The following is a 26,021-nucleotide window of genomic DNA, read 5'->3' on the forward strand; positions in this document are numbered from 1 at the left end:
TGCTTCTAAATTAAAGAGCGTGAAATGTTCCCTTTACCCGGGGTTCAAAGCCATGTTTAGAATGACGATAACCCGGGTGTGAAAAGCCCTTTTGCGCACAAACTTGAAACTACTGATGCTGAATACTGAGTTCAAATCCCAGGTCCACCAAGCTGCCACTGCCGGGCCCTTGAGCAAGGTCCTTAACCCTTAATTACTCAGTTGTATTAAATGAGATAACGAGCTACTGTTGCTCAAATTGCTGAAGAAGTTAATGCTGGTTCTTATAGAAAGGTGTCAGAATACACAGTGCAGGACACAGTGCAACATAATGTTAGGCAGGTGGCCACAATGTTATGCCTGATCTGTGTATAAACGAATAATCCCTAATCATCAATCACGCATAAGATCAACTAACATCAATCACGCATGCTGCATATTTAAACATTAAAAAGAAAATCATGGCTACTGTATTCCACACATTCCACAAAAAATGCAAAACCTACTTCCCTTAGGTCTATACACAAGCAGTGACCTTCCCTCACTGCCTTGTCTCTACAGAATGAGGCAGTGGGGTGATCCCACACCATTCCCATTCCCAGCTCGCTCACTCAAATAATCAACCGCCATTGGCCGAGGCATGAAAGCACCACGAGTGCTGTGCTGGGATTGGACAGAGCACGTTGTCTCTGCCCATCTTACCTTTACTCTCCCTTTTCAAATAGCTTTAGTGCAAAGGTCAGAGTGGTGGTGAGGCATGAAGAAGAGCTAAATGCACACAGTGTAGAGATCAGACACGACAACATGGAGCAAACTCTGGTGAGACCACACTTTCCTTATAACAGTCTTCTCAATTTTCTCAGCTTCACTTGAGAGTAATTACCCCTCCTAGGCAGACTGCTGCAGATATGAGCACAGAAGGAAATGCTGTATAAATGTTGTCTGATATTGTATAAAGTATATTTTTTATATTCACGAATATAAAAAATTACAGGAATATAAAAAATTCTGAAAATAGGTTTTTGAAAAAAATACATTTTTTTAAAAAAATCTAAATTTATATTTATTTGATATTCACATACACAGTTATCATCAGAATTACTAATAATAATATGAAAATAATCCCAAACTAATATTTGATGTTTATAATTTAAGCAACAGATGTCATTTATATATAAATTTTAGAATAAATAAATGCCAACAATTTTATTAAAATTGTTAATTAAAAGATCTAAATCTATCTATCATTTTTACGGTCCAGATATTAACATGGTAAAATGTGCTATAACTCTTCATGCTTTTTTTCTGAAGTATCTTGCTTGAAAAATCCTGTTAAAACACAACTGAGCCACATGACATCTTCTGTAATTCATCATGCCTTAAATCCTGAGATATAAGACCCTGATGATGATCTGTTTCACACAACAAATCAACAAATATCCAAACCTTGTATACTAAACCTGTATTTTTTCCACCATTAAAGTATGCACCATAATTGGTATGAGATAAATGATTGTGTACTTATGTGTTGCAGATGTTTCCCGTGCTGATTGGACTCATCGCAGTGTTACTCACCATCCTCTACTTCATCCTGAAGGGAGGAACTTCAGAAAGTGGAAAAAAAGCCAGCAAGCTTCCCAAAACTCTGCAGGATCCCAGTGTAAAATACCAGCTGCCCCTCGTAGAGAAGGAGGTCAGACTAACTCAAATGGCTGAAATGATCATACTTGTTATAACATGGTATAAATGTCTTTCTTAATCATACACCAATCAGCCATAACATTATGATCAGTGAGAGGTGAAGTGAATAAGACTGATGATCTCCTCATCATGGCACCTGTTAGTGGGTGGGATATATTAGGCAGCAAGTCAACATTTTGTCCTCAAAGTTGATGTTAGAAGGAGGAAAAATGGACAAGTGTAAGGATTTGAGCGAGTTTGATGAAGGGCCAAATTGTGATGGCTAGACCACTGGATCAGAGCATCTCCAAAACTGCAGCTCTTGTGGGGTGTTCCCGGTCTGCAGTGGTCAGTATCTATCAAAAGTATCCTTTAAGCCACGGACTTAAAGGAACTGCTGCTAATATCTTGGGACCAACACAATATTAGGCAGGTGGTCATAATGTTATGCCTGATTGGTGTATACTAGAGTAGATAAAGTCATTGCAACTGGAAAAGTATAATTTGACATTTAGCAAGCGGGAGGAATAAAATTCTAGTGAAGCTAAATGATCCTGAATTATATATCAAAATAATCAAAGTGGTCTTATTACAATATCACAATAAAGCAATTATAATATTATTAATCTGATATCTAGACTGTTTTTATTTCAGCTTTGAAATTTTCCTTGTTTGATAGACACCATCCTTCTAGAAACGAATGTTTAAAACGATCTGCAAATAGAGCAAACGATTCACGTTTCTTGAAATCTTCAAATTCTTCACTCAGTTTAAACTAGAAAAGCAGAAAGTTACTTAAAATATGAAAGAAAGGCATCACAAAAAGATAAAGATGCCTTAATGTACATGTTGTTGTTGCTAGCAATGTTAACCTCTGTCTGTGCCTCTATCACCTAGTGACAAGTTAACATATACAAATGTTAGCTAAAGCTAACAACAGCTTTATTCGTAATCTCTCAAACATTAGCTAGCATGCTAATAACTATAGAACTCTACAGACTAGCTGAATGCTACTTGTGATAGAAATAAGGTCTCATTTTCAGTGTCATAGCTGAGATTTTTATGAATTTGCAGTCAGTAAGCTTTCCTATGCTAAAAAAAAGTTGCAAATAGAGGAATGTATTGATGCATTTTCTAAATAATCAGATGAAAGAAAGGAAAAAAAAAAAAACCTGAAGTAAAAGTACAGATAGTTCAATTCAGTAACAAAGAAATTATATTTCCACTTATTTTTGAATGAAGCTTGATCATAATTGAACCAAATCCAAATAAAATGTTTGTCACTTGTTTGATTCAGTTTTTAGTTTTGATCCACTTTGTGGTTTGTTAATCGTCACAGGACATAACACACGACACGAAGAGGTTCCGCTTCGGTCTCCCGTCGTCTCTTCATGTCCTCGGGCTTCCAGTCGGTATGAAACTCCACGTTATCTCACTCTTATCTCAACAGCATCTAACTTTATTTCAGTCTGTTTTCCTTTCACCTGATTCTTTTGACTTCCTACATTTCTCTATAATCACATCTGTAGCCATACAGAAGCTTTTAAACATCAAACAGCTTCACTGCCATCACCGTTAGCATGCAGGTAGCTTGTATCATTATTAGCATAGCTGGCTAACGTTTGAGAGATTTATTTAGCGTTAGCGTCATGTTCCTTGGTATTAAGCTATTGTTATTTAGCTTTAGCTCATGTCCCCGGTGCTATATTGATATCAATGCTTATGTTTTCACCCTTAAAGGTCAGCATGTTTACCTGTCTGCCAAAATCAATGGGAATCTGGTGATCCGAGCGTACACTCCTGTCTCCAGTGATGAGGACCAGGGACACGTCGATCTGGTCGTAAAGGTAGGAAGTAAACCACAAATACAGAATTTTACCCCATATATTATAGACACCCATCAGCCATAACTTTGTGAGCAGTGAGAGGTGAAGTAAATAACACTGATGATCTCCTCATCATGGCACCTGTTAGTGGGTGGGATATATTAGGCAGCAAGTCAACATTTTGTCCTCAAAGTTGGTGTGTTAGAAGCAGGAAAAATGGACAAGCGTAAGGATTTGAGCGAATTTGATGAAGGGCCAAATTGTGATGGCTAGACCACTGGATGAGGGACGTGATAGCTTAGCGGTAAAGGTGTTGGACTACTGATTAGAAAGTTGTGATTTTGAATCCCAGGTCCACCAAGCTGTCACTGCTGGGTCCCTGAGCAAGGCCCTTAACCCTCTATTGCTCAGATGTATAAAAAGAATGAGATGAATTGTAAGTCGCTCTGGATAAGGGGGTCTGTCAAATGTCAGAAATGTGAATGTAATGTAAATGGATAAGAGCATCTCCAAAACTGCAGCACTTGTGGGGTGTTCCCGGTCTGCAGTGGTCAGTATCTATCAAAAGTATACTTTAAGTCCTGTAAGTTGCAATGTGGGACCCATGGAGGCTTACTTTCAGGACTTAAAGGATCTGCTGCTCTTGGTGCCAGACACCACAGCACACCTTCAGGGATCTAGTGGAGTCCATGCCTCGACGGGTAAGGGCTGTTTAAGTATGAAGGGCTGGTATAACTGGGCTATATGGAAATAAAAACAAACATTCATTTTCAGAACCCATGTTGTCTAAGAAAAAGCACCAACTTAAGAAAAATATGGCATTAATAAGCAAGACTTGGGCTGATTTCTGTCTAGCCCAGACTATAGATTTATGCATCTTATCATGTGATTACACAGAGTGACACCCTCACAGATCTGGTGTCTGTTATTTTCTGTTTATTTTACTTTATTTTAATACAATTAATTTTATTTTATTTTATTTTATTTTTATTTGTTTATTTAATTGTATTTGTTAATTTAATTTAATTTTATTTAATTTAATCTACTTGGTTGACCCTTACTTAATCATTTTGATTAGACTTTGAAGTGCAGCTTACTAACTTACGTTGTGTTCTGTTCTTTTTTAACTAGGTATATTTCAAACACACACACCCAAACTACCCTGAAGGAGGCAAAATGTCTCAATACCTGAACGATATGAAGATTGGAGACACCATGGACTTCCGAGGGCCAAACGGTCTTCTGGTGTACAACGGCAACGGTAAGGAAGGTCAAAGAGTAATACAGTGCTAGAAGAATGAAAGAAAAAATGATAAAGGTCAATGAACTGAAATGAGAATATGTGTAACTGCTCACTGTAATTTATAACCAACAGAGGGCAGCATTGATTAAAGCGTCTACAATAAATATCTGCAACCAGAGTATATTGTGAGAGTGAACTGAATTCTCAGTGTTATGTTATTTCTGTTTAAGGTCGCTTTGCTATAAGGCCTGATAAAAAGTCTGATGCCAAGCTGAGGAAGTTTAAACATGTGGGAATGATCGCTGGTGGCACGGGTCAATACATATACACACATCTCTTCAAACTGTGAATACATAAAGACTCGGGTTATACTGTATCTGATTGTTGGTCTTGCTGCTGGTCGTGTCTATACAGGGGTCACTCCAATGCTGCAGCTTATCCGCACAATCACAGCGGATCCTACAGACGATACCAAGTGCACACTTATTTTTGCCAACCAGGTAAGTCACACTCGAGTGAGGTCCAATTAGTAATAAGAATTCCATTTGCAAAATATACCTACCTTTTCTGGTCTGTCGGATTTGTTTTTGCATTTTGTGTTTTGAGTTTGTTATTTTGTTTTCTGATTTGTTATTTTGTTTTTTGGGTTTGTTATTTTGTTTTCTGATTTGTTATTTTGTTTTTTGGGTTTGTTATTTTGTTTTGGGGTTTGTTATTTTGTTACGCACTTCTCGGCCACTGTAATTAACCCATATGAAAACACAATAGTTTATTACGGTGTTACTAAGCAACACTATAGCTTGAAAAGTTCAAGCTCTGATTTTAATACCATGATTTTAGCATGGCACGTCATTGTAACTGTGGTTTATATACATATATGATAAACCCAGTACAAATGTGGTAATAGGGAATAAAAAACAATGCCAATTTTTGCCATCCACATTGTCTTATTTGCTGTAAAGAAATGGCTTGAAGTAGATTTTATTTCCTGTACCAGGATCATCAGCACCGTGTCAGGTAAGGGAAGATGAGAGGATCAATTGCAGATAAAGCAGTTATTAAGGCAGATAGATCCAAAAGTGAGGCAAAATCAAGGTCAGGGACAGGCACAGGTTAGGACATAAGCAAACAAATATACTAAATAAAAACAAATAGAAACACAGGAGCAAGGACAGAAATAGGCAAACAAACACAATAAGAAGGTTTGGTATAGACTGTTAATGAGCAACACATTTAATTTCATTTAATTTCATTTCATTATTTATTATTATTATTATTATTATTATTATTATTATTATTATTATTATTATTACTATTTATTTATTTATTTATTTATTTATTTATTTATTTATTTATTTATTTATTTATTTATTTTTACAAATTTTCTGTAATTATCAGCTTATACTCTATATCCTAGGATGCTACAGCCAACACCAACACTTACATGAAGCTTCTCTATATATGAAAGCTGTGCTCACTCTTTTTTATTCCGTGACAATGTTTTGTTCACAGACAGACAAGGACATTTTGTTAAGGAAGGAACTGGAAGAATTTGAGAAGAATCACCCAGATAAACTCCACCTGTGGTACACGCTAGATCGACCTCCTCAAGGTAAAAACACAAGCATCACAAATGTGTTCTATAGCTGGCCAGTTTATAAGGTTCACTCTGTAGGTGGAAGATGATTGGCTGCGGCCCATCTGTTGACATGGACAAAGAATCGGCTGAAAGAGTTCATCAGATATACCAGATATAACCAGACATACACTATATAACCTCTCTTTGTCAAAAGGACCTTTAGTATCTCAGTGTTCTTGTTTCTGTTGATGACCCAGGTTGGAAGTACAGCACAGGATTTGTAGACGTTTCAATGATGAAAGCTCACCTTCCTCCTCCAGCCAATGACGTGCTGATCGTGATGTGTGGCCCGCCCCCGATGATCCAGAACGCGTGCCTGCCGAACCTCACCAAACTCGGCTACGACCCACAAAACACCTTCACATACTAACACACACACTTACGTCATCAGATGCGTTTGTAAAATTCATTTTATTACACCAATGAGGCCACCGTGTTGGATATAATATTCAAGAATGTCTGTATTGTACATACAAAAATAAATACATGAATCAAATGGGGGCATTTCTGTGTTAATCTTAACCTATATTAACTTTATATAACAACAACTCTGTCGATAGTGCAAACATATGTATATATTAATAAATTCCTTCTAATACATTATCATTTCTACAGTATATTAATGACTAATTCAGAGGGAATAATACCCTATGTCTAAGTTTTAGTTATGAAGAATAAACATTTCACTGATATGGCAAACTGACATTTACAGAAGGAGTCTCCAGTTTCAGCACTTTGTAAAGTGAGAATTTTGAGGACTTTTAGTTTTTTTTTGTCTTGAGGAAACAGCTGTATACTTTTAGTTTAGCTATAATGCACGTGATAACGTGAACTGTTCATAAATCTTTACCATTTTAATGAGTAATTGTTGGCAGCGATACAGTATATAAGTGGAATAAAAGGTATCCGGACCTGCTGGTGTAGGTAAATAATCCAGTTCTGGATGGCAATATTATTTTCCTTTAGCAGCATTCTCTGTACAGAATGGAGTATTTTATTAACATCATGTATATAAATATCCATCTCTTTATGTTTTGTACCTCTTATTCTACGCATGGTTGTGAGGAAGTCTATCCCAGGGGACTCAAGCAGAAAGCAGGGGATGTACTGGGGTCTCAATCCATCACAGGGCACAAACACACACACACACACACACAGTTTAGAGATGCCAATCATCCTACAATTCATGTCTTTGAAATGGGGAGGAAACCGGAGAACCCAGAAGAAACGCTGAAGCAAGCAGAGAACAAGTGAACTCCACACAAAGGGCAGAGGCAGAAATCAACCTGGGAGGTGCAACCACAAGCCACTGTGACCCCCCCATGAATGGCCACAAATTTTTTTATTGAGTTACTTTAAATGCGCATTTAGACAGAAAACACAATACGCAAGTTTATCCCATCTTTAAAGCCAAAATTTATACATTACATGTTTGGTCTATAATGTTTGTTTCTGTAGTCGAGTTACGAAGCTAATAACAAGCCATTGAAGCTTAGTTCTGAGTTTCACAGTGTGTTTAAATTGTATTTAACGTTGGGAATTTATGGCTGAAATCTTCCTTTAGATATCTACTCATTAGCTGAGACTCACAGTCTTGAATTTTGAAGTCTTGAAGTCTGACAAAGAACTGGTGCTGTGTGTGTGTGTGGGTGTGTGTGTAAAGCATTGTGAAATAATTCTGTGAAACTATCTAGACAGATGTTAAAAGACTGTGGACAGAAATGTCAGAGCCAGGTGCTGTAAGGAAACCACAGCAAGGCTGTCTGCTCTAATTGTCCATTGGCTTTGCCAGGTGTAATTAGCAAAAGCAGCTGCTGATGATGATCATGAGTCTGATAACGTTATGCGAACTTGACAAGCATGGTCAGAGGGTCATTATCCTTCTTACCAACCACCGCTTGCAGCATCCCAAAGGCAGTAACAAAACCCTTGGCCCCTTTGAAAAACCCCTCGATAAACCTCTGATCAATTCTAACGCACTTCCCAAGCGCCTGGTGCAGGTTGTTACTCAACAGTCCATAGATGTTCCCAGGATCGTTCTTATTTCCGAAGAAGAGGAACAGAGCAAAGCAGCTCCTCCCAATTCCTGCACAGAATTCCACCAGTCTCTCAGCTCTGGTCCCTTGAAATGGCTCCGTCTCCAGGCTGGAATGTTCCTCAAAATCCTCCTGAGTGTTCTCTTCAATATGCAGGACCTGCACGGCAATCTGGATTCTGGGGTTTTTACTGGGTGGATCCAGCACAGCCCAGACCCAGTCAGTTCCCAGTAGGAACCTCTGTCCATGAGTCATCACTGTGCAGCTGAAGGTAATGTTAAGGTTCAGCTGGAAGCTGCGCCGGATGTAAGTCATTAGGAAGATCTCACGCAGGACCGCTCCGCTTGGCCAGAACTTATTATCTGGGTCTGTGAAGTGAAGATACTCGCGCGTCCTGGATGTAGCCACATGAATACAGTCGCTAAAGAGGGAGCAGCATGATGCAGTTGAGGGTTTTTCAGAGATGGACCATAGGGACTTGAATGTCCTGGGTTTCTTCTTGGTTTGGTTTTCTGTTCGGTTCATCTTGGGTCAAAGAGTTGTTTCCTTAATGCACTATGAAAATTAGATTTCAAATTTTGTGTCAAATCATATATAATATTTCATTTCCCCCCATAAGGGTTAATTTAGTTAAACAAGTAATGGCAATGCCAATCAGGTCTTGGTTTATTGATAGCATGCTAAACAAAAAAAATCAGTTCTTTTTAAATATCTCAGGTAAAGATGAACCGTAAAATACTCACCAGGATCAGTCTTTCTTTGGTATTTTGGGAAATAACTCCGTCCAGCTCTCTCTTCTTTTCTCTGGATTCCTATCAAAAAACTAGTTTAAGGCAGAATAACAAACTCGGATCCTCCCAGAAGCAGTGTCATCCATCTGCTCAGTGGGAGTCTTCTCTAGAAGACTTGGAGAGTTTACTTTTGGCTTATCCTCTTTTTTCTTTTTTTGTCTTTAAGCTGCCTGTCCAAATTTGCACCCATTATTAGAGGGATTTGTAACAAAAAGGACAAACATGGGCTTGTTTCAAGGAACAAAGCACTTTAATGGTTAGAGACTTTACTGTGCCCATTGTGTATAGGAACACCTGAACACCAAAAATGCCTGCAATGTTGTGTCAGTAAATAATAAATTGTCCTTAAATCATTAATTTTGGCTGAAGTCATATATTATAGAAATAATAATATAGTTTTTTCCTCTTCATCATATGGAATTTTCCAGCAAAGAGGAGTTTGGTGTCATGATAACATATTAAATGATAAGGTATTAAAAATAATTATAAACCTATGATTTGCCTAGTAGGCAATAATACTGCATAGTCCGAGCTGCTGTTAGAAAATTAATCAACACCTTCTGAACGATCTGATTTGAGAATTAAACAGTAAAAATGAGTCTTTATTTATTTTAGCTGTTCTTGATTCTGTATTTAGGAGACACTGAGAAGCCAGTTTTGGGTAAATGATGTATAGAAAGTTGGAAAATCCTTTGCTATGTATCATGAACACGATACTAGATAGTTTGGATGATGCTAAACTGATGGCCATAAGCTTCTCTTATTTATTAGCTACAGTGGCTTATAAGGAATCAGGATCGACTCGGAGCAGTTTCACGCAGGATTTGAGGAACACGGAGCCCATATTTAAGTGCTTGAAGCTGATTCTTTTGATATAACAGTACATTTATTTAAGTACAGATTACTTTCAGCTACATGTATAAGCTGTGTAAGGTGCCGGTCCATAAAAATATATATTTAAAAAAAAAAGAAAAGACACAAAAAAATCACGATTTACTTTCGGAGTGTACGGAAATATTCACAGCTCAATGAGGTATTTATCAAGATTATTTTCTCATGGTGTGCTGTGTTTGTTAAAATTGTTAATCCTAATCCAAAAATACATCATGCTTAAGAAAATATACGTTTAAATATACCTTAAACCTCTAGAACTTTGTGCTTACCTTTGTGTATTTTATCATACATCCTAAATCAGCCTAACACACAGAAGTACTACTGATACAATTTACTAAAGATGACAATAACGATGGCAGTGTGACTGAAGCTCCAACCGGGCAAGCTCCAGTGTTCGAGTGCCATCAGAGTCTGTTTCTGGAAGCTTCCGCAGGGAAGGTGGTATGTTAGGTTGAGGTGTAAAGTGTGAGGTGTGAGGTGAAGCCTGGATCAGAGAATCAAGGAGGTTGTGGGTTATCAGTGAGGAAACTGTGGGTCTGATGCAGGTCAGGGAGGTAGCAGTGTTAGCCGAGCAGCGTTCGGTCACACCATGGCGGTGTGGCTGCGTCTCATTCCCCTCAGAAGGACGTCTCGGCTGAGTAAGTGCTGCAAGTGAGAGGTGAAGCAATGGCTGGAGTTAGAGTGCAAAGCAAATATCTCTCCTCAAACAAGCCACTCTTAGATCCGGAGTGTCATTATTCTGATCTAAGATCAGCTTGTCTGTAAATTTTATAACCACATTCTGCAACATGATTTGTAGTCTATTGTGTTGGTCCCCCTTTTGCTGCCAAAACAGCCCTGACCCGTCCTGCACTGTGTATTCTGACACCTTTCTATCAGAACCAGCATTAACTTCTTCAGCAATTTGAGCAACAGTAGCTCATCTGTTGGATCGGATCACACAGGCCAGCCTTCGCTCCCCACGTACATCAATGAGCCTTGACCGCCCATGACCCTGTCGCCAGTTCACCACTGTTCCTTCCTTGGACCACTTTTGATAGATACTGATACTGATCTATCTATCTATCTATCTATCTATCTATCTATCTATCTATCTATCTATCTATCTATCTATCTATCTATCTATCTATCTATCTATCAATCTATCTATCTATCTACATCTAATTAAAAGTGAAAATGAAGAAAAAAGCTTTACATTTACAACCAAATCTAATCATGGAAAAACAACATTAGAACAAAAGTTTACAATATAAAAGTACACTTTTTTCATCAGCATCCACATCAGTCTCAGTTTCATCACTGGAGGTGAAATTCACTTGTGATGTTTAAACATGATCGATAATTAGTTCAGTTCGGTCTTCAAAAAGACAACAATAGTCACATCGTTGGCTTTATATATATCTTCGAGCCTCCTCCTTCTTCTCCGAGATTAATTGAGAAAACATACAAAATTCAAAATAGCAAATATGACTCTATTAGGGTGTTAATGAAGCAGAGGCATAATTACAGAAGAAGGATGAGAAACACTCACTGTGAGGTGGTTAATGCCTTCTGACAATGCTTCGATCTGCATCACTGCTCCTTTCGTTATCTGCATCTGAAATGTGGAGTCATTCATCAAACAACAAGCAAGAAAACATTTAAAACCCATTTGAATTATGCACTAAATTAAGCCCAAAACAAAACAAAAAGATCTCCTGGTCTACACAGTTGAGTGCAAAAGTTTGCAACCCCGCCCACTGTGGTATGTGGATAGTAAAAACTAGTAATATACCTTTCCATCCATTTAGAGTTTATCTACTAAGGAATTATTGGAATTTAATGGCATTTACATTACAGTTGAATTATATGATAGAGTTTTAGTCACTCTGTGCCCCCAGTGATGCCTGAATCTTCTGGCAAAAAACACAGGTGAATGTTTATGTGGTCTGTTTAAAGGTATGAAAGGTTTGGATAGACTCCAGCTGTTAGCTTTGAACAGAACAAAAATTAGAACAAAAATGACATATATATATATATATATATATATATATATATATATATATATATATATATATATATATATATATATATATATATATATATATATATGTCATTTTTTATTTTTACAACAATTATATATATATAAAACAATACAGTATAAATTCATACATTTCACTTTTTTAAAATAATAAGTACATGATAAAAAATTTACCTTATGAGAAGGGTATTTATGTAAAGTACATTTTTCTAATTTTCCACACTTTAATTTCTATGAGGGAAGTTATGAAGTATGACACGATAAAACATAACATAACATAACATAACATAACATAACATAACATAACATAACATAACATAACATAACATAACATTTAATAAACTTTCTCTTTATGCTAATAATGTTAATACAATTAACACATTTTAATAATAATAATAATAATAATAATAATAATAATAATAATAATAATAATAATAATAATAATAATAATAATAATAATTTAAGATGTTGAAGTTGTCTTTGGGAATGACACAGATGGACAGGATTAGGAACGAGTACATCAGAGGGACGGCTCATGTTGGACGTTTGAGGGACAAAGTTAGGGAGGACAGATTAAGATGGTTTGGACATGTCCAGAGGAGGGAGAGTGAGTATATTGGTAGGAGAATGTTGGACATGGAGCTGCCAGGCAGGAGGAAAAGAGGAAGGCCAAAGAGGAGGTATATGGATGGAATAAATGAGGATATGAAGCTAGTGGGTGTAAGTGTTGAGGATGCAGAAGATAGGGATAGGTGGAGAGAGATGATTCGCTGTGGAGACCCCTGAAGGGAAAATCCCAAAGATGAAGAAGATTAATAATTTAGGGGAATAAACAGACAACAGGAGAAACAATGCTAAAATCCATTAAACAGAATTGATCAAATATTCATAAAAAAAGAAAGAGAGAAATGAGAAATATAGCCTTTCTAAAAAAATTTTACACAAATGAAATTTTATCTAAATCTGTGTTTATCTGTGAACATGTAACTAAATGTAAAAATGTAAAACTTTTAAAAGCCATGTAAAGCTATACTTTACAGTCAGGGTAAGAAGAATGACCTATTCCATTTCAAAGAAACAAAATTTTGCATACTTCTTGAGTGCATTTTCCCCCACGTTAAAAGTGGGTTGCCAGATCCATTCATAAAAGGAGGTTAATGAGTGTTAAACATGCAGGTCAGTGTGACTTCATAAAGGACTGTATGAATGAACCAGATTCAATTTCTCCTAAACTGTAGTGTTGTAGATTCATTAATTATAATAAATTAGGACTTATCTGAGAAAATGAAATCAACCATAAAATATAGTGAGTGATGAATGAGGTTTATTGATTATTGTATTTCATAGATTTCATGTCTTTTACCCATTTATAAATATATACAAAGTGCTTCGCAATATGAAACTGCATATCCATTGCTTATAAAAAATATCACCTTGAATATGGCAGATGATATAAAGATTATCCATAAAATTGATTTCTGTTAAAAATTCCTCGCTATAAATATTAAATACATGTACAAATATTGCACAAGGTCATCAATCCTGTTTTCCCCAAACAGCACAAAATTATATAATGGAAGATGAAGACACTGCTTTGAGACAATGCTCTTTGTTAAAAGCACTATACAAAAATAAACTGAATTGAATTGAAGACATGACGTGATCGTTGAGGAAATTTAATCATACAATTATTAAAGTTCACAGTCGGTCTGTCGTCATCACTCAGTAACGTGCCGTGATGGTGAGTGAGGGATGATGGGGATTAGACGATGGCACAGAGAAAAGGGAGGGGTTTGGCCCAGGTGATCAGGGAATGAGCGGATGGAGGGGTAGGTTGGTGGTGAGCTGAGAGCGAGGTGGGGGGTTAGTTTAGCTCTGGCCTAGCTGAGACCCCACCTGTTCCCTCCTCTCAGGTTCCCGCTCCTGTACACCCAAGCTGGGTCGCTGGGAATCGCCGAGCAGCGCCAGAACTTTCGGCGCTTCCAGAGGGCAGATGAGGTCGCTAGGGTCATCAGGGCGCTTCTTTCGGAGCTGGCTGAAATTGGAGAACCCGATTTTCTTTGGCTGTAGGAAAAAGAGAACGAGAGGCAATAAGAGTGATTAAATACCAAGCTGATCATACACACAAATGTTCAGCCATCAAAAATATCGGTTCATTAATGTGTAATGATGCTAACCCTAACCCTAATTATTTTGACTGAACATGTCTAGCTGGGATTTATTCACAGTGCTAATATCAGCAGGTTGAGATCTTTTTAACTGTAGTCCCTTTTCCATTGCACCTTAGGACCAGTATTCCTTAAACTGAGTTGAATTAAGCTGGGAGCAGTGGTTCAAATGGTTAAGGCTCTGGGGTATTGATTGGAGGATGAAGCCCTAGAACCAACAATCTCCACTGCTGGGTGATTGAGCAAGGCCCTTAACCCTCCTTGTTCCAGGGGTGCTGCATCATATCTGACCCCAACTTCTGCAGCTGGAATACGCAAAGAAAAGAATTCTGCTGTAATGTATTGTATGTGTGGTGATAATACAGGCTTCATGCCCTCAGTTCTTCTTCCTCTTACATAATGAAGACGCAGTTTTATAGGAGGATTCAATGTCTAACCCCGTGGTCACCAACCTCCTTAAGATCTACCAAATTTAATCTGGATTGCTAATCTGGATACGATGTGTTCAATCAGGTCTGGTAGTGAACTACATAGTGAGCCCTAGACAGATGCAGTACCCGGACTTTAGCTGTAGTGGAGAGCGGTGTGTAGCTCTGAGACTCCATGTATTCCTGTTTCTCCAGTTGAGCCTGAGCTCCCACTAGAGAGTTGAAGTTGGTGTTGAGGTGTCTTCTCAGCAGGGTCTTCTGGGGCGGGATATTCAGCAGCATCGCCAACGTGTCCGAGTTAAAGCGCGGCTCGAGGATCTAGAAGTTCAAAAAAATGAAATTAAACTGGATTACACATGCACACACAGTTCAGTGTAAGATGCTAAGTCAGATTAGCAATCAGGAATGAGGAAGCACAAGACATAAGGGTTATAGCAAGGGGGTGTGGTAGATTAGTGGTTAAGGTTTTGGACTACTGATCAGAAGGTTGTGAGTTTGAATTCCAGGTCCACCAAGCTGCCACCGATGGGCCCCTGAGCAAGACCCTTAACCCTCAATTGGCTTGGTCTATAACCAGTATTAAAGTCACAGTAAGTGTGTGTGTGTGCTACTCACAATGAGACCCCCATGCACGCCGCTACCCCTCAGATTGGGAGCGTATTCGGCTAGATCCACAGAGCGAAGCCACTCCATCACACGGTGATTGGACCACTGTACCACCTCTGAGGGTGATGTCAGCATCTGTGAGAAAGTAAAAACTTCAATTCAGTGATTGTGGTTATATTACACTTATTACAAAACAAAACAAAAAACACCATGCTTTGCATCACCTCGTCCCCTGGTCTCCTCTTCAGGCAGTTAGGGTTGAACTTGTTCACATACAGCACGTGGATGGCACATTTAATGCTGAGGTGATGCAGCTGGCTAGTCACTTTAAGAATCAGCAGGTCGTTCTGAGGAAGATGAAACCGCATCAGTACGACGCTTCAGGTGAAATAAAAACATAAGCAGCCCGATACAGGCACTAGTCCATATTGAGGTGTTTACCACAGTGAGGTACTGCAGCATCCTGCCGTCCACACGGCCTTCATGGAACTGGTCTTTATACTGCGGTAAGCCGATATCGTCCAGCCATCCTGCGGGATGCACAAACCAAATCACTCAGTCAGACATATCAGACATCGTACACTATACTGTGGGGTTTTAATTCCATATAACCACAAAATTGTTCTTAGATATACAGATGAATTAAAATGATGATATCTGAGGAATTTGGTTTTGAATTTGATCCTGCAATTAAACAGTTCTTTATTCATCATGATAATTGTAAATCTGGATTATGTTGCTCAAAAGTAATCAACTCATATGATTTTAGACATAACTGCAGTCATCAGCACTGAATACTCACGTGTGACCCAGATGTGGTCGAGCTCTGCGGATTTCTCGCTCTGCCGCGTGGTCAACGAGTGGACGGCGAGCTGCAGCTTCTTTCTGTGCAGCGGGTGTTTGATCCCCAGCTCCTAATAAACCAATACATAAACCAATATTAATAATTTGTGTGTAAACACTTCACATAAGTTACAAAATTCTTAACATTCAGTATTATCTCTCAGAAAATGTATGGTGTCAAGGGTTTTGTTTTCAGAAAGCCATGCCCTTATAATAATAATAATAATAATAATAATATATTCACAATATCATATTATGACTCAATATTATTTATGATCCGATAGGAGAATATAAACACAATTACAGGTATGATGACAATTTGATGAAGTGTATCTGTGTTTGACAGAGTCGTCAGTGTAAATTAGCCCTCAGTCAACATTGCTGGCAGGTGAAACTGAAGCTTGAGCTGAAATGACATGTGGAGCTGCAGGAAAGCCTGATGATGGTCAGGTCAGTGAGGAAGAGTGGATCTGATTGAGGATTTGAGTTGCAGTGACACACAGACTGAAAGGAGCATGAGATTAACATACAGTACTACAGCTATGTGTATGTAGGGGACTGTTTTTAATCTTGCCTGCTCTGGAATTTTGATGGAATCTCTCTCACTGACACAGACAAGCAATCCTGCCCACCCACTCCACTTGACCAATCCTGCCCACCCACTCCACTTGACCAATCCTGCCCACCCACTCCACTTGACCAATCCTGCCCACCCATTCTACTAGATCAATCCTGCCCACCCACTCCATATGACTAATCCTGCCCACCCACTCCATTTGACCAATCCTGCACACCCACTCTAATTGATCAATCCTGCCCACCGACTCCATTTGACCAATCCTGCCCACCGACTCCACTTGACCAATCCTGCCCGCCCACTCCACTTGATGAATTCTGCCCACCCACTCCACTTGATCATTCCTGCCCAACCCTGAAAACACTCTTAAACATCAACATCCAATCCTGCAGACAATCTTGGTCAATGCCATCTAGTATTGCAGATACTCTTGACCATTTTCACCAATTCCTGCATAAACCCTTGACCAATCCCACTCACTCCTGCAGATATTCAACCAATCCTGACTGTTTCTCTAAACACTCTTGACCAATCCTTCCTACTCCTGCAGACATTCTTTACCAATCCTGTTTGTTCCTCCAAACACTCTTGACCAATCCTACCCACTCTTCCAGACACTCTTGACCAATCCTACCCACTCTTCCAGACACTCTTGACCAATCCTACCCACTCTTCCAGACACTCTTGACCAATCCACCCCAGTCCTGCAAACACTTCTGGCCAATCACTGCATCTCCTGCCAAAACACTTCACCAATCCTGTCCATTCCTCCACACATTCTTGACTAATTCTGCACATTCTTGACCAATCCTAAATGCTCTTGAATAAAAACTTACTCCAGATCAATCCTAGCCTCTCTTTTAGACACTCTTAACCAATCCTGTCCATTCCTCCAGACATTCTTGAGTAATCTCACCCACTCTTGACCAATCACAAATGCTCCTAAATACACACTTGCTTTGATTAATCCCACCCCCTCTTGCAGACACTCTTGAACAATCCTGTCCATTCCTCCTGACATTCCTGACTATCCTACCCACTCTTGACCAATCCCATTTGCCCCTGAACACACACTTGCTCTTGATCCATCCCACCCTCTCTTGCAGACACTCTTGACCAATCCTGTCCATGTCTTCAGACATTCTAGACCATCCTAGCACCTCTTAACCAATTGCTCCAGAATACACACTTGCTTTTGATCAATCCCACAGTCTCTTGCAGACTCCTGATTAATTTCTTCAGACAAACATGACCAATTATGGCTACACTTACAGACACTTTTAGCCAATCCTGTCACCTCCTACATTCAGTCTTGGCCAATCCCACCAACCCCACCATACTTTTGACCAATTCTGCCACTCTTCCAGACAATCTTGACCAATCCCACTCAGTTCAGCCGATATGTCATTATGATAAAACATCCTTTTTGCCTCTGTGTGGGTCTGGAATGGTCTCTCTGTCTGTGAGTGCACCCATGTAGTTATCCATGTAGGAGTGTACCTTTTCAAAGTCATGCAGGGAAGCCGAGAGGAGAGTCTGTCCACTGCTCACCCACTGACTGGCCATGGGAACGTACTGTCCCAGCCCATAATCCTCCAGCCAGGCACACACCTGATCACATGACCACTTTGAGAAAGGAGTGTTGTTCATCTCTCTGAAAGAAAAACAACAAGCAATTTTTTGTTCGTATACAGGCAATTCGTATCCACCGAATATCCTGACTGACTGCTTTTAACATGTCAGTCATACCGTGCTGAATCTCTGTTGCCCACGCCTGCTAGCCGAGGACCTGCTGTGGAACGGACGCCGCCTCTCTTGAAATCGTCCACACCATCTGCAGGCAGACCGCCTGACTGTGTCCTTCTGATCCTGATTCAACAGATGTTCCCAAATATTATTGCAATCATTTACCTACACAATGTAAATGTAAATTACTTGAATTTTGGATCTAATCGGTTAAGAGTGCAGGTCAAATCACGCCTTTATATTAACATACTCATTTAAATATGTCATCATTACTATAATAACAACTTACACAGGAACATGTATAAAGATTTACAAATTTGTTGATATTTCTTAGTAACATGACAAGCTGCATTTGTCTTATTAACTTCAAGAGAGACTTAAAGAGAGTCTGGTAAGGGAAGGACTCTTTAATATATCTTTCCTAGACTTTCCACAACATTAACTATAAATGGATAATCAGCGCAATTTGGCATTTTTAAATGAATAAAAAATCATTAGCATTGGTAATTGCTTTGATAAAAATGCAAACACTCGAGGACATGCTATTACTGGAAAATGACCAGCTGTAAAAATAACATCACACCACCCTGTAGATGGTTATTTTCCCATAACAGCACAACATTATTACATTTCTGTACAAAAACCAGTAGAATCATGGAGACGTTCAAGTCTGAACTCATTGGGTAGCTTACTTTCCCCACAGCTTCCTGATGCCTTTCTGATTCTTCCTATTGTCAGGAGAAACAGGCGACTGCTGGCCTGAGTCCATGCCCGATGACAAGGGGGACACGTCCGACAGCGTGGACTCGTCCATCTTCTCTGACTTTGCTGAGAAAACAGGAGGCACCCATTTCAAATCCTGTTTCAGTCTGGAAATTCACAAAGCCTGCAGTTTGACGTTTTTTCCTGCTCTCAGACATCTCATGTAAGGCACTCAGAATAACCCATGAGCTAAATGATTTGCATTAGATCAGGAAAGACACCAAACTGTGACCAGCTCTGGGGTTTTTATATTGCTTATCTCAACGATCTGAAATTTACCCACCGGCTGTGAAAAGCTCGAGCTTCCAGCGTGGTGCTGAGGCATGCGTGAGAGGATGGAGAGAAACATAATGTGTTACAGTGCTGGAGCTATTTAATAGTGCTTGCTTTATGCTGCTTGGAGAATGCTGCTATGGTGCTGGAGTGTTGGTTATGTCATGTAAATCTTTATTTACTTCATTTTGAAGATCTCTAGTCTTAGTTTTGAATCAAAGCTGCCCCAGAAAGTCAAAACTAATTGTTTCCATGTTACTACTGATTTTGTTTTTTAAGCAATAAAACCTTTTATAAAACGTTTATAAATGATTTTGCTTTTGTTTTGTCTTTTCAAAAGCTTTATATGAACTGATTATATGAAAGAGGATAAAGGCATTATTATTTTTATGGTAAAAATTTAACAGATTTAGAAAGGGAGATGAAAACTACAAAACTAGAACAATTGTTTTATTCTAAATTAATATGTTAAAAATCCAAACACTAGCTGACCAATTTTGTTATTTTTGCTATGTGCCACTGAACTCCTGTCTTTTTCCCTTTGTCCTGAGGGTGTACAAACTTCTTGCACTTCACCCTATCCAACATGGCTGATAGAGAAGGGAGGGAGGACCTGAATATCTCCCAGGAATCTGTTAGGATTCAGCACATGACAGATTTGTGTTATTGCATCACAATGCCAAAGAGCCTATCATGGTTCAGTATGCAAATTTAAAACATGAAAGGGGGTGGGGCAGTTGAGGGTTTTTGAATTTCATGTTAACATTAGAGTGTCTAATGGCAAAAAATACCGTCTTTGAAATAACCAATTCCTGGTAAAAAGCATGAAAGCATAAATGTTAGTAATAGTTTTATGAATTAATAATTGGAAAGATTTTACTCCCTTGTATAATTTAAGCCAAAACCGATAACCCTCGCCTCTCGTCTCTCACAAGCCAGTGAATCACTCCATGCCTAATTTTTCCCCTAACGTTTATAGTGTTTTTCCTGCTTTAATGTGTCGTGCTGAAACTGAAACGGAAGCGAAGCCAAGAGTACGGTACCTAACGCCGGGGCGCTGGCACTCCTGCAGCGATCTTCACACCAGAGCGCAAAACACAGCAGCGAGGAGACGAGAGCGGAGACAGCCACAGCGACGGAGCGAGGGATTAAAGAGGAAGAGCAGCCCATGCAGAAACACCACGGAGTTACAAACAGTGAGAAGAAAAGAAGCTGGGTTGTGATTAGAGCTGGTGGATTACAGCAAGAAGTGTACGAGGCTGAAAGAGGCTCATTTTATATGGCAAAAGAAGAGATTTAGCAAACAAATGAGACGTCCTCTCTCCTAACCTCAAAAGTAGCCGTCCAGCCAGAAAATAACTGGCATCTGAAGTTTGTGAAGTTTATTTTAATTCATAGAGCTACTAGTTTACACATCAAGCAAATTTTATGCACCAAAACTGCATCAAGATGAATAATCTAAAATTTTTTTTGACTTCTGATGTTAGCTAGATGATTTTTTTTTTCCAAATATTTTTTAAGCAACATGAAGAAACCAGTGAGTCAAAAGCCAGGAAACTTCCCCACAGTCCCACCCACTTGTTTCCTATTGGCTTGAGAATTCACGGATAAAGATATCAATGTTTTCTTATGAGCATCTCTTCACTAAAGATCAGTTTTCTCCTTGTTGCTATAGTAATGGTAGATGCTGCATATGTAAATATAGGGATTTCTGTACATACATATTTGATTAGAAATCTTGGCTGATCGATTATATTGGAGGTAAAGAAATAAAAAGTGTAAATTCCTTTATAAGATCGTAATAATGTTCAACATGAAGAATAAAGGAGCTAATGCAGGTTGCAAAAGCTCTTCTGGGAATGTTAGTGAAAGCAAAGTGCACTAGCTAGGCGGTGTTCAGTCCAGTTCCTGAGTCTCCTTCACAAACACTGCAGTTTGATCAGGATTAAAAGAAGCCGAAAGAGCTGGTGTTTAGACGTCCACTCACTCAGGTTGATCTCGCTCTCCTCGCTCTCGTCAGGTGACAGCTGGAGCGGAGATGAGAGCCGATCCCTCTCTCCGTTCTGCTCCGGTCTGGACAACTTCCCCGGAAGAGTCTGGTACTTACTGCTGTCTGAGATGAGTCGGTTCTGTACGAAGAGTAACGTAGAAGTAGAAGGAGTTACATTAACAAGTCTCTCTTTCTGTAAACTGTTACTTTTCATCTGCTTTACAAGTGAAATCAAGTTCTGTAAAATGACTCAAACGGTTTATTTGGTTAGCTCTGCATGTGTGTGTGAGTGTGTGTGTATGTGAGTGTGTGTGTGTTAGAGGTTAAAGGTTAATGTTTGTTTGATAGTAGTACCTCTAGATTAGGCGCTACAGCTTGCCCCATTACATGCTTGCATAAGCAAAAATGGAAAATAAAGGGGAAAAAAAAAACACACACGCACAATTAGTTTGGGTATGTTAATAGGCAAATTATAATTAATTAAATATATATAAAAATTATATAAATTATAATTATATAAATTATAAATATATATAATTATACCATGGACATGGAAAATACTTGTTTCTGATTGGCTGGAAAGGGTCTGATTTGCTTTAATACTACAGCGCTGTTCTTAATTCTGATTGGTCAGAAGGTGTCAGATGCTATGAAAGTAGTGCAGCTACTGTTCAAAAATGTGTGTATTTGATGAAATGTTCAAAGAGGAGATACACAATATTGCCAAAAGTTTTGGGACACCCCTCAAAGTAATTGAATTCAGGGGTTGGTCTCGGCCCCTTAGTTCCAGTGAAAGGAACTCTTAATGCTTCAGCTTCATACCAAGACATTTTGGACAATTCCATGCCCCCAACTATGTGGGAGCAGTTTGGGGATGACCCCTTCCTGTTCTAACATGACTGCACACCAGTGACCAAAGCAAGGTCCATAAAGACATGGATGAGAGAGTTTGGTGTGGAGGAACTTGACTGGCCTCCACAGAGTCCTGACCTCAACCTGATAGCACACCTTTGAGATGAATTAGAGCTGTGACCCAGGCCTTCTCTTCAAACCAGAGGAATGGTCAAAAATTCCCATAAACACACTCCTAAACCTTGTGGAAAGCCTTCCCAGAAGAGTTGAAGCTGTGAAGCTGGCCAACTCCATATTACATTCATGTCCATGTAAAGGCAGACGTCCCAAAACTTTTGCCAACATAGTGTATTTATTGAGTATTTCTGGAAGGAGTCTCCAGTGTCAGCTCTTAGTAGCTATCAGAGTTAAAGCTGTAAATTTACTTTTTTTGACATCTTTTAGAAAGAGGACTTTCTTGATAACAGGACAAGTGAGAGTCTGGTGAGGAAACCACTTTTTATACCGTAACTGCTATAATGTAAGTGACAGCAGGAAAATAACAATATAAAAATTTATATTTTTTATTTAGTAAAGCAAAATAAACACCTTCATGGCCATGGTATAATCAAGACGATAAAATAAAAGCCCCATGTCAGTGATGTTATCCAGTATGTCAGTAAAATGTTGTTCAGCTGTTCATCAACTTATTAATTATCTTAACACGATAAACACAAATATTTAATTTTGCGACATTTATTGCAAATAGACTTTATAGTGAACATATCTACATTTTTTTGAGCATCCAGATCTCTCGATTCAATTCAATAGTGTCGCTCCATTTTTTAAACCGTCCCACATTGACTTACATGCACATGTACTTTTTTTTTATCCCTTGTTTATCTAAGAATGAGCAAATAATATTAAAGTCTTCACCACGTCTGACTAACGTTAATATTTTTCTTCAAAAGTGTATCAGGGTGCATCGTGCTAAAGATTCTACTGAAGCAAGACACATTTTTGGTAATAAGCATTAAAACCATACAAACCCTGTGTTTGGATCCACTCTGTAACTCCTCCAGACTGGAAGACAGCATCCTCAGAGTCGACCTGCAGCAGACAGAGGAGGAGATCCTTCTCAAACTCAGCATTCAGGAAAGAGCGAGCAACGTAGATGTATTTATTTATTTATTTATTTATTTTACAGAGCCCATTGGAATTTTTGTACACATTATTACATATCAAATTCCATTGGCTTGTTAAAGTCCTTAACAAACTTTTATAGTACATACAGTAGACATAAAGCCCCTCAGTACTGAATAACCAGTTTTCAGTTAAATTCCATTCATGTAGTGATTTTAACGCTAGTCACAAAGCAGATGTGCAGAAATCCAGATGCTGATTTCGATCCCTAATGAAAAAGCCAGAAGCGACAGTGGAGAGGAAAAACTCACTGAGAAGACTGGAGAACAGAACTTAAATAAAGCTGACACACACACACACACACACACACAGAGCTGGTACACAGACATACAAACGCAGAGAGAGCCGGTACACACACACACACACACACACAGAGCCGGCATATTGAGACACACACAGTGAGAGTCGGTACACACACACACACACAGAGCCAGTACACACACACACACACACACACAGCCGGCATATTGAGACACACACAGAGAGAGAGTCAGTACACACACACACACACACATACACACACACACACAGCCGGCATATTGAGATACACACACAGAGAGAGCTGGTACACAAACACACACACACACAGAGCCGGTACACACACACACACACACACACACTGCACACACACACTGCACCCACATGCACCCATACTTGCCATTGTCCGCTGTGCAAGCTGTGGCAGTCCATAGGGGACTGCAGACTGCGACAGCTGCGATACACACACAGAAACAGAAAGAAAGATGAAAAGAGGATGAAGAGAAGGAGAAGAAAAATAGACAAAACAGAGTATGACTGTAAGTCAGAGTGTAACTCAGATTTCAGCCCTTAAGGTAAACACTGACCCCTGTGTGTGTGTGTGTGTGTGTGTGTGTGTGTGTTCCTCACCTGGAATCAAGATCATTTTGTAGACACATTGAGGGCAGTAAGAGTTGAGGCGTTCCTCGAGATGATGACATCTACACAAAAAACAGAATTTTTTTATTTTAACCTAATAGTCTGAAGACTCCTTCCTCCCTCCCTCCCTCTCTCTCTCTCTTTCTTTCTTTCTTTCAACCCCACATTTTCTCTTTCCAATGCCCTAAATGAACGTACACAGTACAATATCTCATTCTCATGAAATATATATTATATAATTATATATATATATATATATATATATTTTTTTTTTTTTTTGCAGGTTATTCTATAGAAGTTATTCCTGTGTGGAGAATGAGTTTAGAGGCGAACCTGCAGTTCAGATCTGACGATGTCCGAGTGAGCTTTATGGGGCAGAGCTCGCATCCTCCCACTGAGATCCTCATCACTACTGCCACAGAGCAAACGATCACCACACACTGTATGAGAGAGAGAGAGAGAGAGAGAGAGAGAGAGAGAGAAAAGGAGAGAGAGAGAGTGAGAGAGAGAAAGAAAGAAAATAAAGAGAGACAGAGGGAGAGAATAAGAGTGTAATGCTGTATAAACTGCACCACAGAACCACATTTATACTAAAATAATTTTTAAATTTTTTTTATTCTTTCCAAAATTACATCTCTATTCATTAGGTAGGTTCAATTTGTAATGTTCAATAAGCTCCGCCCCCCAGACGGCCCAGAGAAGGAGGTGCATCCAAATACAGACAAGCATTCTGGACCCGAAGCCACCTTAACAGATATTTTATCACGTTCTACATGACTTCCAGATTATATGTATGAGTAAGGAATACAAAAAAAGACTTCTTTAAGAGAAATTTATTTATTCACATGGCCAATAATTTTAACTTTCATTGATTATGTTGACCGTTTTAGATAATTATTATTTGAACCCCTTCTCCCTTTTTTTTAATTAATTTAATTTAATTTTTATTTTATTGTCATTATTATTAGATTTTTTTTTTTCTCTAACAACATCTGTAATTCTTATCGGATTTAATGGACAGCATGAACGCTACTCTAGGGTTTTGTTGGTAAGGGCTGGGGGTTTGTTAAATGTTTTGTATATGTATATTGAAAATTCAATAAAAATATTAAAACCAAGATTCTAGACCCATGATATTATAAAGTGCTATCTAATATTTCAGTAACAAGACACGGAAATGTTTATATACACATATTTTCAAGGATATACAGTATCCCGATGTAAGAAGCCAGTTTAACAAAAGCTTGCTAGCTAAATGCGGGCCAGCCTTCGCTCCCCACGTGCATCAGTGAGCCTTGACCACCCATGACCCTGATGCCGGTTCACCACTGTTCATTCCTTGGACCACTTTTGATAGATACTGACCACTGCAGACCGGGAACACCCCACAAGAGCTGCAGTTTTGGAGATGCTCTGATCCAGTGGTCTAGCCATCACAATTTGGCCCTTGGTCAAACTCGCTCAAATCCTTACACTTGTCCATTTTTCCTGCTTCTAACATCAACTTTGAGGACAAAATGTTGACTTGCTGCCTAATATATCCCACCCACTAACAGGTGCCATGATGAGGAGATCATCAGTCTTATTCA

At 38.9% G+C, this 26,021-nt stretch overlaps 3 protein-coding genes across 5 annotated transcripts in view; 1 reads left to right on the forward strand and 2 right to left on the reverse strand.

Moving 5' to 3' along the window:
- Positions 1-704: 704 nt before the first annotated feature.
- On the forward strand, positions 705-6,737 carry LOC131358365 (NADH-cytochrome b5 reductase 2). Its single transcript, XM_058398097.1, has 9 exons — positions 705-798; positions 1,514-1,672; positions 2,999-3,071; positions 3,400-3,506; positions 4,617-4,746; positions 4,959-5,042; positions 5,143-5,228; positions 6,241-6,340; positions 6,565-6,737. Exons 1-9 carry the CDS (start codon positions 784-786, stop codon positions 6,735-6,737), a joined length of 927 nt encoding a protein of 308 aa, XP_058254080.1. The 5' UTR covers positions 705-783.
- A 310-nt stretch (positions 6,738-7,047) lies between these two features.
- rep15 (RAB15 effector protein) lies at positions 7,048-11,683 on the reverse strand. The gene is made up of 3 exons (XM_058398098.1): positions 11,620-11,683; positions 9,147-9,215; positions 7,048-8,958 (listed from the first exon to the last, which is right to left on the reverse strand). The coding sequence occupies exon 3, from the start codon at positions 8,926-8,928 to the stop codon at positions 8,209-8,211; it is 720 nt and encodes a 239-aa protein (XP_058254081.1). The 5' UTR covers positions 8,929-8,958; positions 9,147-9,215; positions 11,620-11,683; the 3' UTR covers positions 7,048-8,208.
- Positions 10,533-26,021, reverse strand: part of ppfibp2b (PPFIA binding protein 2b) — a 68,552-nt gene continuing 53,063 nt past the window's right edge. For 2 of the 3 annotated variants that reach the window (XM_058398096.1, XM_058398095.1), the window contains 16 exons: positions 24,766-24,872; positions 24,424-24,494; positions 23,382-23,442; positions 21,856-21,891; positions 21,499-21,640; positions 19,169-19,304; positions 18,480-18,599; positions 18,231-18,384; positions 16,113-16,224; positions 15,752-15,840; positions 15,535-15,657; positions 15,320-15,445; positions 14,834-15,022; positions 14,005-14,172; positions 11,620-11,685; positions 10,533-10,733 (listed from right to left, as the gene is read on the reverse strand). In XM_058398096.1, the coding sequence (XP_058254079.1) occupies positions 10,671-10,733; positions 11,620-11,685; positions 14,005-14,172; positions 14,834-15,022; positions 15,320-15,445; positions 15,535-15,657; positions 15,752-15,840; positions 16,113-16,224; positions 18,231-18,384; positions 18,480-18,599; positions 19,169-19,304; positions 21,499-21,640; positions 21,856-21,891; positions 23,382-23,442; positions 24,424-24,494; positions 24,766-24,872 (1,763 nt within the window). In that variant the 3' untranslated portion in view covers positions 10,533-10,670. Of the gene's footprint in view, positions 10,734-11,619; positions 11,686-13,412; positions 14,173-14,833; positions 15,023-15,319; positions 15,446-15,534; positions 15,658-15,751; positions 15,841-16,112; positions 16,225-18,230; positions 18,385-18,479; positions 18,600-19,168; positions 19,305-19,521; positions 19,555-21,498; positions 21,641-21,855; positions 21,892-23,381; positions 23,443-24,193; positions 24,248-24,423; positions 24,495-24,765; positions 24,873-26,021 lie in introns of those variants that run through there. The other variant, XM_058398094.1, reaches the window with a different exon arrangement.

Source organism: Hemibagrus wyckioides, linkage group LG08, assembly GCF_019097595.1.
Source record: "Hemibagrus wyckioides isolate EC202008001 linkage group LG08, SWU_Hwy_1.0, whole genome shotgun sequence".
Lineage (NCBI taxonomy): Eukaryota > Metazoa > Chordata > Actinopteri > Siluriformes > Bagridae > Hemibagrus > Hemibagrus wyckioides.

Bases quoted from the DNA above. Each gene is read 5' to 3' on its own strand.
- LOC131358365 (XM_058398097.1), top strand. The intron at 5,229-6,240 runs GTAAGTCACACT...TTTTGTTCACAG, and splicing joins CACTTATTTTTGCCAACCAG to ACAGACAAGGACATTTTGTT. The intron at 6,341-6,564 runs GTAAAAACACAA...TTGATGACCCAG, and splicing joins GCTAGATCGACCTCCTCAAG to GTTGGAAGTACAGCACAGGA.
- rep15 (XM_058398098.1), bottom strand. From the start codon at position 8,928: ATGAACCGAACAGAAAACCAAACCAAGAAGAAACCCAGGACATTCAAG.